The sequence below is a fragment of the Abramis brama genome (assembly GCF_963993115.1).
Source record: "Abramis brama genome assembly, chromosome: 2".
NCBI lineage: Eukaryota > Metazoa > Chordata > Actinopteri > Cypriniformes > Leuciscidae > Abramis > Abramis brama.
In genome coordinates this window covers 35,335,659-35,348,632 of record NC_139964.1, presented here as the reverse complement: position 1 = coordinate 35,348,632, position 12,974 = coordinate 35,335,659, and the positions used below count along the sequence as shown (strand labels likewise).

The window sequence follows — 12,974 nt, the reverse complement described above, 5'->3', positions numbered from 1 at the left end:
TGCGTGCAGTGAGATTTTCAAATGCACGCTTGGTGCCGCCCCTCGAGCTGGGCGATTTTCATTAGTCGATGCCAGACCATTAATCTTTTAGATTTAGGTCTGGATTTCCAGGCTATATTATCTTTGGATACACGCCAACTTGAATAATAGTAGAATCTGAACACTAAATCATTGTTAAATCGGTGTTATAATAATGTGCTCCGTTCTGTTAATGTGTTCTGACTTGAGACATATTTTTTGTTCTGATGTTAGTCATTTTAGTCAGAGTGGAAATGTGATCTGATGTATTGATGGTAAAGGGTGAATGCCTGCATGGACAGAGACAATCAGCAGTGATATCAGGGAACCACAGTCACAGGTGTCACTTTTATTACCATTCCAAAAAGGATGTGGAGGTTTTTACATGGCCTTTAGGTCAAAACACCCCTCCCCCTGCCACCCACCGCCCTGCCCCCAACCCACCCATGTCAATCATCATCCCTGACCCACACGAGTCAGGCATCAGTTAAGGCTCGTTGTGATGGACTGATTTCCTCCGGGGAAAAGTGAATGGAGGATGAGGAAGAGGAGGAAGATGGAAGAACGAAGAAGATGGGAGAAGAGGTGAAGAGTGGAGAGTGAATAAAGAGGGCTTGGAAAGATCATCTGATATCAGCAGCCACATTTTCTATTGTCTATTGTCTTTTTTTCTTACAAAGCCCTCTCTCCTCCTTTCCCTTCCCAGGATGACTCATACGGGTGGTGCGCTCCTCCTCTCCTTCCTGGCCCTCCCTCCTCCACCTCCTTCATCTTCTCCTCCTCCTCTCTTTCTCTCTCCCCTGTTCCCTCTCTTTCTCGTCCTCCCTAGCCCTCACTTGGTGGCCATAGTGTAGCAGCCGTCTGGGTGCCACTGCATGTCACGGATGCGCCTGACGGACTGCATTTGGGGATGACGAGCGCCATACTCATTAAAGTGACGGTAATCGCCCTTCTCCAGCAGGTACTGGCTGCCACGGTAACCAGGATACTGGTAACCCACCCAGCTGAAACAAGAGGTGAGAGGAAAGACAAACAGACACCACAAACAGAGAATAAATCAAAGTGAAGAACAGAATTCAAAATAGAGAAGAGCCTCTTATGAATTACTTATATATTGTAAAAACGATCACACTGGAAATGATTTTATTCATATTTTAATGTTTGAAATATTAGAAGTACTAATACTGTTAGTTTATCTAGGTGGCGTAACTATAAAGCTGATTTGTGTAATGCAAGGCCAAAGTAATGACTGTTTTCAAACAGGTTTCCGGAAAGCCTGCTATTACAAGCAGATATTCCCGCCAAAACAGTCTCATGGCAGTTCGTAAGTATTATTTTTTTTTGGTTAACTGATGGTTAATACGTATGATCTGCTTACGACCCAGTGACAGTTATGTTTAGTAGTGGGCTTTTAAAATCACACGTTTTCATACGAAATCGACACCTCGTAAAATAATTATGTTTTCCTGTGATGTTGGGTTGGTCCCGCCAAAAAATGTTTTAATAGTGCCACATTTTACACACTTTTTAAGGGCTAGGAGAAAGTGTTTTAACATAAATAAATAAAAAACTACAAACTTCTGCTTTAAACTCAGTGGATTTAGGAAGTGAGTGTATGACTTAAAGATCACAGACTTCAAATTTCTCTAACAGATCTATTTTTTATGTTCAGATATCACAGTCTACTTGCACTCAGATTTCTTCTATGCGAGACCACTTACGTGCCACAGCTGACCATGACGCTGCCAACGCGGTCGGTAAAGCCGAAGGTGTACATACTGGGCACATCGTCATCGATGATCTCCATTTTACGGCCCTTGAACTCACCAACTTCATACATACAGATCTTATGCTTTTCTGGGTCCTGCGAGGAGCACAAACAAGGAGTTTAAGGTATAATATTTATTAATAAATGAATATGGATTCAAAAATTAAATTTTATGAATATAGCGAGTGATATAGGACATGAAGAGTGGGAAGAGATTAGGAAATGTTGGGAGCCAGATTCAAACTTGCGTTCCCTGCAAAAGCAAGCACCATTGCTCAGTGTGTCAGTGAATACATCAATGAATATGGATTTAAATATTTTGAGCCTTTTTGCCACTTTTATGGATTCAGTGTGTGTGAGATAGGACAGGAAATGATTGGAGAAGAGTGTGATGGGATTAGGAAATGTTGGGAGCCAGATTCGAGATTCAAATTTGCATTGCCTCAGTGACTCAGTGTGGCAGCGAATACACCCATGAATATGGATTTTAAAAATCATTTTTTCTTTTTTAATTTTCCCTTTAGCCTTTTTGCCACTTTTATGGACAGGAACAGAATAGGAATGGGATTCAAACTTGCATTGCCCAAATGAGCACAATGGCTCAATTAAACAAACTGAATAATGTTTTGACGATTTCGCAAAAATCAACTAAATGAAAACATTCATACACATGTATAATGAATATAAGGGATGAATACCATTTTGACAGGTCTGAAGGACAGCAGGTAGTCATTCCTGTGGCAGTTGCTCCAGCAGTCCCAACGGGGGTACTCACCCTTCTCCAAGATGTACATCTCTCCGCAGAAGTTCATCTGTTCCCAACCCACCCAGCTAAAGAAGAGAAAGAAGGACAGAGAGAATGGAGGAAGTGTTGAAATACAGAACAGTCGGTAAGTCGCTCATATGTATCACAGAAAGACTCACGGGCCACACTCCACGCGGAGGGAACGCACTCTATCCATGCCCATTTCACACACGTTCATGCACTCGTTGGAGATCTCGATCATGCGGCCCTGGAAGTTCTCCTGATCAAACACATACATCTGAACGAGAAGAAAGAGAGGAGCCAACCAGGTCATTTTTGCTTGTTATGCAACTATAAATTAAAGTTGATAGTTTTAGTTTAGCTTAGCTTAAAATACTGCATACATACAACACCCACATCTATTTCTATGGAAACTGAATTTTGCTCAGCTGTTTGCTATCATTCACGGTTGCAATTTCATCAGTCTTCACATGCAACCTTTATGCATCTGTAAATATGGTAGCGGTACATACCTTGTAGTTTCCCACACCCATCTCGATTTTCTTTTTAGTCTGAGCAGGTTTCCCATCAGGCTGGGAGGCGGGACTGGACTTCTCTCCACCAGTGGACATGATGACTACGATAAGAGAGCATATGTACGAGTGGAGAAATGTGAATAATTTGCAGCCTCCTTGCTGGAAATATCTATTGTTGGACATATAGTGATGTCAAGTGCTAAATATTGCTCAAAGCAATTAACGAATCCCAGTCGAGTACATTTATAGCCCCTGGATCAATTCTTCACCCACTCACTTTGAAACACTTTCACAAAAGTGTTATAGATGTGCAATGCTCATACGTAACATAATTTGCCTGAGATTACTCATTTAGAAATATATGACAAAATGTTTGTATTATAATGTCGTTCAAGCCGAATATTAAAACTGAAACATGGAATAGGACTTCTAAGCTATCTGATGAAATACTCATGAAATACTGACTGATTTAATTCTTGCCTTTTCTACAAAATATTTGCGTAAGATATTAAATTAGCATGGCCCCAGATTTTCACAAGGCTTTATACATAAACCTGTTTAATTAAACCAACAGCCACCCCAGTAAGTAATTAACGGTAATTTAAAACGCGCATTCAGTGTTTAATAAATATATAAAACTCATCACTTGGTACTGCCTTTTTTTTATAAACTACTTTTTAATTTAATTTCACCTTATCTATTTCTCTCTCACACACTCTCTTCATATTCACAACACAGCTTTTTTTCTTTTCTATATACATTTTTCTGTTAAATGACTAAAAGGTTACAGTTCACCCTGACAATGTATAAAGTGCTATGCTCAAAAAAGGATTACATTAATTGCTTTCTACCGGTGACTAATGTGTCAAAGCTGTTCGAGATATTCTTACACAAGCTGGAGTTTCTATGCTGTAGACTTCAACCAAATGAAATGTGGGAATGCCTTTCTCTTAAGTTTGTTTTTGCTCACAGACCCCAGTCTCTTACCTGTGTGTTAGTCAGTAGCCGCTGTCTGTCTCAATCAGTGTGTCAGTGTGTGTATTGAAAGCAAACATGTGTCCCTTTTATAGGCTGGCGCCTAGCATGGGGGGATTAGGCCCACAGAAACAAACTCGCTGAGCTCACCAACCCACACACAGAAAAGAATCACCCCATCATCAAACAGAGAGAGAGAGAGAGAGAGAGAGAGACTGCGACAGAGACAGAGACAGAGACAGAGACAGAGACAGACAGAAAGAAGAAAGAGGAGTATACTTCTTTCTCAAACTCAAGGTGAGCTTCCACAAACTTTACAAGGTGTTGGACACCTTCACAGGACAAATTCCAGACTGTGAAATGACGTACATAAAACCTGATGAAAGTAAACCAAAGGAAAAATCACATTTGATGGTGATGAACACCACAGCAAAACTCTCACATACCAAACTGAAGGCTTAGATTGGCATATATTCCACTCTTTTACATTGGATAATGCTATGATATTTTTCGTAAAAGACTAATTCAATTGGTGCCAGATTAAAGTTCATTATGGTTTTGTCTCATTTGCCAACTGCATTAGCATTCAGCCACAGTACACTTACAGTATGTTGTGTTAAAACTGACAGAACAAAATTGCATTTGTCAATGTAATGGAACACCAGAGCCAAACCTTCTGAGTCCAAAGACTTGGCGAATTTCCAAACATACACTGAATTTACTGAATTTGTTTTTCATATCTTCAGCTATTTTTGATGCCAATTAAAGTTTTTGTCTCAAGTACATTAACCTGCTTATGCAGTCCATATGATGTGTTAAAGCTCTGGCAACCGTGCTGCAAACTGTGATTTTGCCAGCAAAACTGCACCAATTAAAATGAGTGATACTGTTACCCTTATAATTCCATCTTTAAAGCATGTTGCAAAAATCCTATGTGGAATACATACTTTTAGTTACAAAATGTCAATATCTGCCTCTCCAAGATGATAACTTGCTGAATTATGCAACACAGTATGAGGTCCATAATGCCTGCTGTTTCACTTACTATGTTTATTTAATAGAAACTATGCATTATAAACTGTATATATTCAGTAAATAGTAAGCTAATATTTCTGAACCACATATCACCTTAACACTTCTGTGGGTCATATAAGGTGTGGACAGTCATGCGCAGGCATGATACCGACACTACATCCTACAGTCTGGATAAAGACATTCCAACTAGTAAACTTGATTATAGAGGGAAAAGATCTGTCTGAATTACAGAAACTTCCTATCTTAATTTTTACTTGAGATTTGAAAAAGTTCCATTTCTTAAGTGAAATTGCTACTAAATAACTTACTATTATTACTAAACACATTGAATAGGATTCTATGTTTTATACAGAACATAGAAAAAGAAAAGAAAAACAATTCCAAAACTTAATAAAAAAAAAACAACCTGCATAAATCAGTATTTGGGGTATGACTATTCCCAAATATAGTAAGTAACATCTGTTAAATTATGAATTTGTCAAAACTGAGGTTTCTGAAGATTAAGCTGTCGTGACCTTAAGACAGAAACAGATATGTTTCTGGGAGGTTTGAAAGAGAGGACATCCACTCATGCAGTTGGTGAAATCCCTGTATTCTCCACCTATAGGCCGCTCATTGTGTACCATACGATACACAGTGCTGACCGATAGGAATACAGCCGCTTGAGCTCCATTGTGCGGTTCAATGTGTCTGCATTCACACGCACCACGGGCGCGCGCGCGCTCACTCACTCACGGCTTCATCAAATCCAATGCGCTGACGGCGCGAAATGCCCCACTACTCTGGACTCACAATAAAGAGAATGATCTCATAAACACACCCAAACCCAAACACACACACACACACACACACACACACACTCACTCACTCACACTCCCACTCCCTTACTGGTCCTTCCACCAGTTTCAGAGTCGCGACGTGCACCCAGCTGTGATGGTCGCTATAAAATAGAAGCGCCAAATAATCATAAAACTCCTCGCCAAACGGGACTGACGAGCATCACTGTAAAGTAGGACAGGCGGAGATTCAGGTAAGATAAAGCTAGAGTAATAGATTTAATGCGTGTTTAATGTAAATTAAGAAGAAAAATAGCTATTAAAACTAATAGGCCTAGCTATTAGAACTATTTAAGTGCCAAGTCAAACTTGGTCAGCTTGAATGTTGTGTTTGGGATATTGCCTAAATAGCCTAATTTGCCAACATCAAATGAATTGTCATTTGAAGTTCTTATATAGGCCTATAAGTAGCCTACAATGCAGAAAACAATCATCCAAGCAAAGAATGCTGGAACATACTGTAGCCTATACTGTTGCAATATGCAATATATTATTTAAGTAACAGGCTTTAATTACTCTGCAATCAAAGTATTTTTTTCTATGGACAAGTTCGCTCAAATATTGTGCTATTATGTAACATGTCTTCTCTCTCAGAACTCAAATTTGTGTTTCTCACTGGTTATTCTTCTGAATGATTACCTTCCCTTTTCTTTCCTGGGGAACTGCTGAGCATATAGCAATATATTGCCAAATGTTCACTGCAAAAAGTTTGCACAAAAGTGATACAAGAGAGATGAAATCCTTATCAGAATCAAGTATTCTGGAGAGCTGTGTAAAAGAAATTGATCAATGTAAAATTATACATAAATATTACAGTGCGTGCAGAATTATTAGGCACGTTGATTTTCTGATCATATTTTTTTTTTTTTCAGGCACATTTGACCAATTCCAAACCACATTAATCGTAATAACTACAATTAATTTTGTATTTAATCATTTAGAAGTGATATATAATTGTTCACGAAGGCTGGAAATGAAAAACGCCTTATATTCAGGTGTGCAGAATTATTAGGCAAGTTTTCTTTTACAGATAAAATAAGCCAAAAAAGAGATTTAACTCAGACTGAAAAGTCAAAAATTATTAAATGCCCATGAGAAGAATGCAATACTAGAAATTGCAGTTAAGGCATGACCATTGGACAGTGAAATATTAGGTCAGCAGGGTCAGACAAAAACAGGTGGAGAAGAAACGACATGTTAACTTTAAAAGAATGAAGAATTAAGGTGAAGAATTAAGTGTGAAACCATCAGGAACCCTTTAGTCTCCAGCGCCACCATTTTCCAGAACTGGAGTCTCCAGAAGAGCAAGGTGTCAGGGTCTCAGAGACTTGAGTTAGGTAAAGAATCCTAAAAATGTACCCCCTCTTAATAAGAATCACAAGCTGAAGTGTTGTGAAATACATGAAGACTGTTTTTTTATAGGCTTTATAGACAGACAGATTGAGAGTGACTCTTGAAGGACCAGCACCACATCCTCTTCTACCACTATTTGAATAATTCATCTTCCAGAATATGTTTTAATAAGTTTTGGGAGTTTATTTTTAGTCCATCTCCTACCCTGAAGTACGTTTTGCAGAGATGGACTAAAAATGAACTCCCAAAACTTACTGTCAGATTCTGGAAGATGAATTATTCAAATAGTGGTAGAAGAGGATGTGGTGCTGGTCCTTCAAGAGTCACTCTCAATCTGTCTGTCTATAAAGCCTATAAAAAAACAGTCTTCATGTATTTCACAACACTTCAGCTTGTGATTCTTATTAAGAGGGGGTACATTTTTAGGATTCTTTACCTAACCCAAGTCTCTGAGACCCTGACACCTTGCTCTTCTGGAGACTCCAGTTCTGGAAAATGGTGGTGCTGGAAACTAAAGGGTTCCTGATGGTTTCACACTTAATTCTTCACCTTAATTCTTCATTCTTTTAAAGTTAACATGTCGTTTCTTCTCCACCTGTATTTGTCTGACCCTGCTGACCCAATGAGTATTTCACTGTCCAATGGTCATGCCTTAACTGCAATTTCTAGTATTGCATTCTTCTCATGGGCATTTCATAATTTTTGACTTTTCAGTCTGAGTTAAATCTCTTTTTTGGCTTATTTTATCTGTAAAAGAAAACTTGCCTAATAATTCTGCACACCTGAATATAAGGCGTTTTTCATTTCCAGCCTTCATGAACAATTATATATCACTTATAAATGAATAAATACAAAATTAATTGTAGTTATTACGATTAATGTGGTTTGGAATTGGTCAAATGTGCCTGGAAAAAAAATATGATCAGAAAATCAACGTGCCTAATAATTCTGCACGCACTGTATAAACAATTATAAATACTTGGAATAAATAGGGATCCATTAGCAGTCCTTATATGAATTCTCTAAAATGCCCAAATGCATGTCATTCATACAATATGTCAGTATGTAACAACTGTGCATGTCCCAAAGTTTGTTTTATAGTAAAATACATTTGGAGAAGTTTTCAGCCTTCCCTTTTGTGCAGGAAAGAAGATGAACAAAGTAACCAAGATCCAAACAAACCCATCAACGTCTGGGATAGACATGGCTCCTTGCTTTAAGGTAAAAACCTTTCCACGCTTTCTCTAATGTAAGAAGCACAATGAAAGAATGAGTAACAAACTATTGATTCTTTGTCTGAGAGTAAGAAACAAGGCGCCAAACCATCAATGATTCTACAAAGGCGGCTTCTGCTTAGGTATTGATTTTGAGACTACATAGATGAATGCTTTGTGAATGGTTGCTACCACTTCTTCTTGTCCAAGATGTGCAGAATTCTGTATTATTCAACAGAGAGAGGACATAATGAAAGGAGTGGAGGCCTGTGGTTTCGTGTATAGGAGAGAGAGTTTTTCCAAATTAGATAATGGAACTGTGGCATGTGCGTGTGTGTGTTTGTCAGGTGGCCGTGTTCGAGCAGGAGCATTTCCAAGGCAAGTGTCAGGAACTCACCTCAGAGTGCCGAAACATCCAGGAGCGTGGGTTTGACAACATCCGCTCTATCCGTGTGGAGAGCGGCGCGTGAGTCGCCCACTCTGTGTTAATGATTGCAAAATCTTGCCAGTTAGTAAAGAAATTACGCTTTTAGATGTGTTTGAAAGCTTTTAAGTGTTTCATCCTGAGTTGATTTGTAAAATGTGATGATGATTTGGGAAATAATAAAATATGAGAATGACTGAGCTGTCGTAACTCAAGATTACTTATGTAGTTTCAGGCTTGTCTTTGACATGCTTCCTTTAGGAGAAGAATTTACTTAACTTAATACAAGTTAAAGGCTAGTTATCAAAGCAAAAAAGACTAGCTTATTATATAAGCTAAATACCTTACTACCCTAGAATTTATTTTTTAATGAAAACAAAACCTTATGAAAGGTTTAATGAAATCATATATTCCTCCAAACCGATTGTAAGTACTTTATACACTACCGGTCAAAAGTTTGGAACGGTTGTGTATTTGTATATATGGTATTGTATCATTGTTTCTACAAAAAAATATTAACTAGCAAAAACTGTTTCTTGAGCAGCAAATCATCATATTAGACGGATTTCTGAAGGATCATGTGACACTGAAGACTGGAGTATTGATGCTGAAAATTCAACTTTGCATCACAGGAATAAATTACATTTTAAAATATATTAAAATACTAAACACTTATTTTAAATAGTAATAATATTTTACTATATCACTATATTTTTAATCAAATAAAAGCAGCCTTTGGTGAGCAGAAGAGGCAGCATTAAAAAATATCTTAATTATTCCAAACTTTTGACCAGTAGTGTAAATGTTTTAATTCTCTTTAATTCTGTGCAGCTGGGTGGGATACGAGCACCACGACTTCCAGGGGCAGCAGTTTGTCCTGGAAAAAGGAGAATATCCCCATTGGGATGCCTACAGCGGCAGTCTGGGCTACCATGTGGAAAGGATGATGTCCCTGCGCCCCATCTGCAGCGCTGTGAGTGTGTGAGCCTTCAACTTTTATTCTCAAACTTTTCTAAGCAATTTGACTGAGTTTTACCTGACTGACAATAAAACGAAAAGAGAAAATCTCATAGGCTCACAATGAAAGACAGAGCTGAGCCATATCCAGGGACTATTTTGACTTTCTTGGATAACCACGTAGCAACAGGCAAAAACACCTTAGCAACTGCAAATCAAAATCAGAACACGTTAGAAACCGTATATATAAACTCTGCAGGACAGTGGCCCTCCAGGACTGAGCTTGGTTGGACACCCGTTTTGGAGTGCTCGACTTCATTCAAACAAACAGGTGTCTCTCATCAAAACCATCTCTTTAAAGCTTCCCCCCCCCCATTTCCTTCCAATCTCTCTCTCCATTTGTAGGTCCACCAGAGCAGTCGCATGGTCATCTATGAGAAGGACAACTTCCTGGGCCGCAATGTAGAGCTGTGTGACGATTACCCGTCTCTGCAGGCCATGGGCTGGTGCGACAAGCAAGTGGGCTCCATGCATGTGCAGAGTGGCGCGTGAGTAACGCTCAACAAAACACCATTAGTGCCAAACTACTGTTCTCCTGAACATTTCTCATGCTCAACAGCTGCGCTGACAATACACGTACACGCAACACAGATGAGACCAGCGTCATTAGCTGACAATCCATAGTATCCAGTCCTTGTACTTGTGAAGTGTTATTGATTTTGCATTCACAAAACAGTCCAGTGCAACATACCGTCAGATAAGAGATCATAGAGATCATCATGCATCACGGCAATACATTTCCTGTGACCGCCTCATCTGTTATGTAATGATGTTATGTCAACCTTCCAGTGCACATCATCACAGAAACTGATCTTTTAACACAGTGATAATTTTCGTTTCGCATGGCGAATTTCCAAGCAAAAGTCTAATTATGATTATTTTCACTCATTACATAGATATATTGAGAATATTGATATCTTCTCAATTTTAATCGATTCTCATTTTGAAGAATTGCTTTCAGTTGATGAATGAACCAAACTTTGTAGCGCGCCTCCCATCTAATATATCACAATAAGCTTTGTGCTTTGTTATTTCTGATATGAAACATCTCAGCTTTCAGGTTCTGTCAATTTTATTACATAATTCAAACAATAAATACTTTTTTGCCGCTCTTTCATGTGGCGCGACAGATCATGTAGCGCCTTCAGTTCAAGCGAAGCTGCATGTGAAACGATCATCTCTTCGGCTTTACTATTATTACAGCATGAAATAAACATGAATGAACATCAGAAGGAATGCTGAAAGATACAGTCCAACTAAATCTGTATTTTGTCTAATGTAATCGCTCAATCAGCGGTTCAACCGCGGAGAGACGTCAATAAAACAGCTTGTAAACAATGTCACGTAATGCTACATTTACCTCAGAAAAGCCATTCAATGTCCAAAAACTTGTTATAGTCTGCTAGAAAAAAATTAACTTAAGAGTTTTGATAAATATATGCACTATGTTGCATATTCATTGCATTTCGACTTAAAGGGATAGTTCACCCAAAAATTATCCCCTCAAGCCATCCTAGGTGTACATGACTTTCTTCTTTCAGCAAAACACAATCAGAGTTATGTTAAAAAATATTCTGGCTCTTCCAAGCTTTATAATGGGAGTGAATAGTAACTGAGATTTAAGCCCAAAAAAAGCATCCACCCATCATAAAAGTAATCCATACGGCTCCAGGGGGTTAATAATGGCGCAAAGCGATGCGTTTTTGTAAGAAAAATATCAATATTTATAAACTATTTATAAACTTTATAAACTGTAATCACTGGCTTCCGGTAAGGGCCGTATACAAGTATAGTTCCGGCGGACGTATTGACGAACGTGGAAGTGCAGAGGGTAGAGCAAACCAAAACACCGATCACAAATTAGAAGTTTAAAACGAGAATTTTTTTTAAAGAGAAATGTCGGAGGAGCTTGAGTTTGTTGCCCAGCCCTATTTGTTTGAATCGCGAGAGGCGTCTATTCTCACCTAAGCTTACGCTTACACCAGAAACTTGACTCTCTTGTGAACGCGCGGTCAGACGTTACCGGAAGCCAGTGATAATAGTTTATAAATTATGCCAAGTACTGTACCTGATAGGCCCCAATTAACCTATATCAAAAATCGAATCGCAAACTTGTGAATCGAAAACGAATCGTAAAATTTGTGTCAATGCCCAGCTCTAATATTAAAATTCTAATGCACATTAGAATCCAGCTGAATTTGATTCAAGATACTCTTCTTCTATTAAAACACTTTTTTTTACATTCCCTGTCATATTGTATGCAGTCGCTGCATCTCATTTCCTAGCTTCATTTTTTTTTTTTTTGACCTCTCCATCTGTCTCACATCCTCTATTTCCCTGCAGCTTTGTGTGTTACGAGTACCCTGGCTATCGAGGACAGCAGTACGTTATGGAGTGTGACAAGCACAGCGGAGACTACCAGCACTGGAAGGACTGGGGCTCCCACTGCCAGACCCCTCAGATCCAGTCCATCCGCAGAATCCAACAATAATGCCTGATGGGAAAACCGGAAGGAAATGGAAAGTGTGCAGAGTGAGGAAGCAGAGGAGTCGTGTCAATCATTCTAGCAGCAGTCACTTTATGAGGTGCAGTGTGGCAAATTCTAAAAACCTTTACTGGTTGCACGTAGTTTCCACTTGCAGTGCTCTAGTACTACACAAAAAAACAAATAAATGTTTAATGACACGCATATACAGACACACATCAATGCTCTTTTATGAACTCATATTGGGAAGTGCACAGAAGCACAGTGGAGGACACCGGGGAGTCAAGATCAGTAAATCAAGGCAAGATGTATATCTTTATATGCGAACATGTCATGCCGTGTGACGTTTGAGTGCCATTTGGGGACAGATGGGAGTGTGTGTTAGACCGTTCGGAGGATGACGGTTGACTAATAAATGCATACTCACCTCAAACTAGCATATTTGGTCTTTTTGTCTGTTTGCGTGTAAACTGATGGCATGTAAGTGGCCACTAACCAACTGTAAATTATTGTAACTGTCCCCAGTACAATGAATAAAAAAATCAGGTAAAACAATATTACAGATTAT

At 38.8% G+C, this 12,974-nt stretch overlaps 2 protein-coding genes across 3 annotated transcripts; one reads left to right on the top strand and one right to left on the bottom strand.

Moving 5' to 3' along the window:
• Positions 1-439: 439 nt before the first annotated feature.
• crybb1l2 (crystallin, beta B1, like 2) lies at positions 440-4,111 on the bottom strand. Its single transcript, XM_084099775.1, has 6 exons — positions 4,055-4,111; positions 3,065-3,168; positions 2,711-2,829; positions 2,485-2,617; positions 1,740-1,882; positions 440-1,022 (listed from the first exon to the last, which is right to left on the bottom strand). The coding sequence occupies exons 2-6, from the start codon at positions 3,161-3,163 to the stop codon at positions 851-853; spliced, it is 666 nt and encodes a 221-aa protein (XP_083955901.1). The 5' UTR covers positions 3,164-3,168; positions 4,055-4,111; the 3' UTR covers positions 440-850.
• Positions 4,112-5,925: 1,814 nt separating this feature from the next.
• On the top strand, positions 5,926-12,839 carry cryba1l2 (crystallin, beta A1, like 2). Of its 2 annotated transcripts, none has more exons than XM_084103209.1 (6): positions 5,926-6,107; positions 8,416-8,487; positions 8,828-8,946; positions 9,736-9,877; positions 10,267-10,409; positions 12,265-12,839. In XM_084103209.1, exons 2-6 carry the CDS (start codon positions 8,419-8,421, stop codon positions 12,410-12,412), a joined length of 621 nt encoding a protein of 206 aa, XP_083959335.1. In that variant the 5' UTR covers positions 5,926-6,107; positions 8,416-8,418; the 3' UTR covers positions 12,413-12,839. The 2 variants fall into 2 exon arrangements, with proteins under 2 accessions (XP_083959335.1, XP_083959334.1); XM_084103208.1 differs by having other exon boundaries at positions 5,927-6,107; positions 8,411-8,487.
• The last annotated feature ends 135 nt before the right edge of the window (positions 12,840-12,974 follow it).

Excerpts from the sequence above, each read along its gene's own strand:
- crybb1l2 (XM_084099775.1), bottom strand. The coding sequence starts at position 3,163 with ATGTCCACTGGTGGAGAGAAGTCCAGTCCCGCCTCCCAGCCTGATGGG. Across the intron at positions 2,830-3,064 it reads TGGGTGTGGGAAACTACAAG|ATGTATGTGTTTGATCAGGA; the intron begins GTATGTACCGCT and ends CTTCTCGTTCAG. Across the intron at positions 1,023-1,739 it reads GTCATGGTCAGCTGTGGCAC|CTGGGTGGGTTACCAGTATC; the intron begins GTAAGTGGTCTC and ends CTCTTGTTTCAG.
- cryba1l2 (XM_084103209.1), top strand. The coding sequence starts at position 8,419 with ATGAACAAAGTAACCAAGATCCAAACAAACCCATCAACGTCTGGGATA. Across the intron at positions 8,488-8,827 it reads ACATGGCTCCTTGCTTTAAG|GTGGCCGTGTTCGAGCAGGA; the intron begins GTAAAAACCTTT and ends TGTGTTTGTCAG. Across the intron at positions 10,410-12,264 it reads ATGCATGTGCAGAGTGGCGC|CTTTGTGTGTTACGAGTACC; the intron begins GTGAGTAACGCT and ends ATTTCCCTGCAG.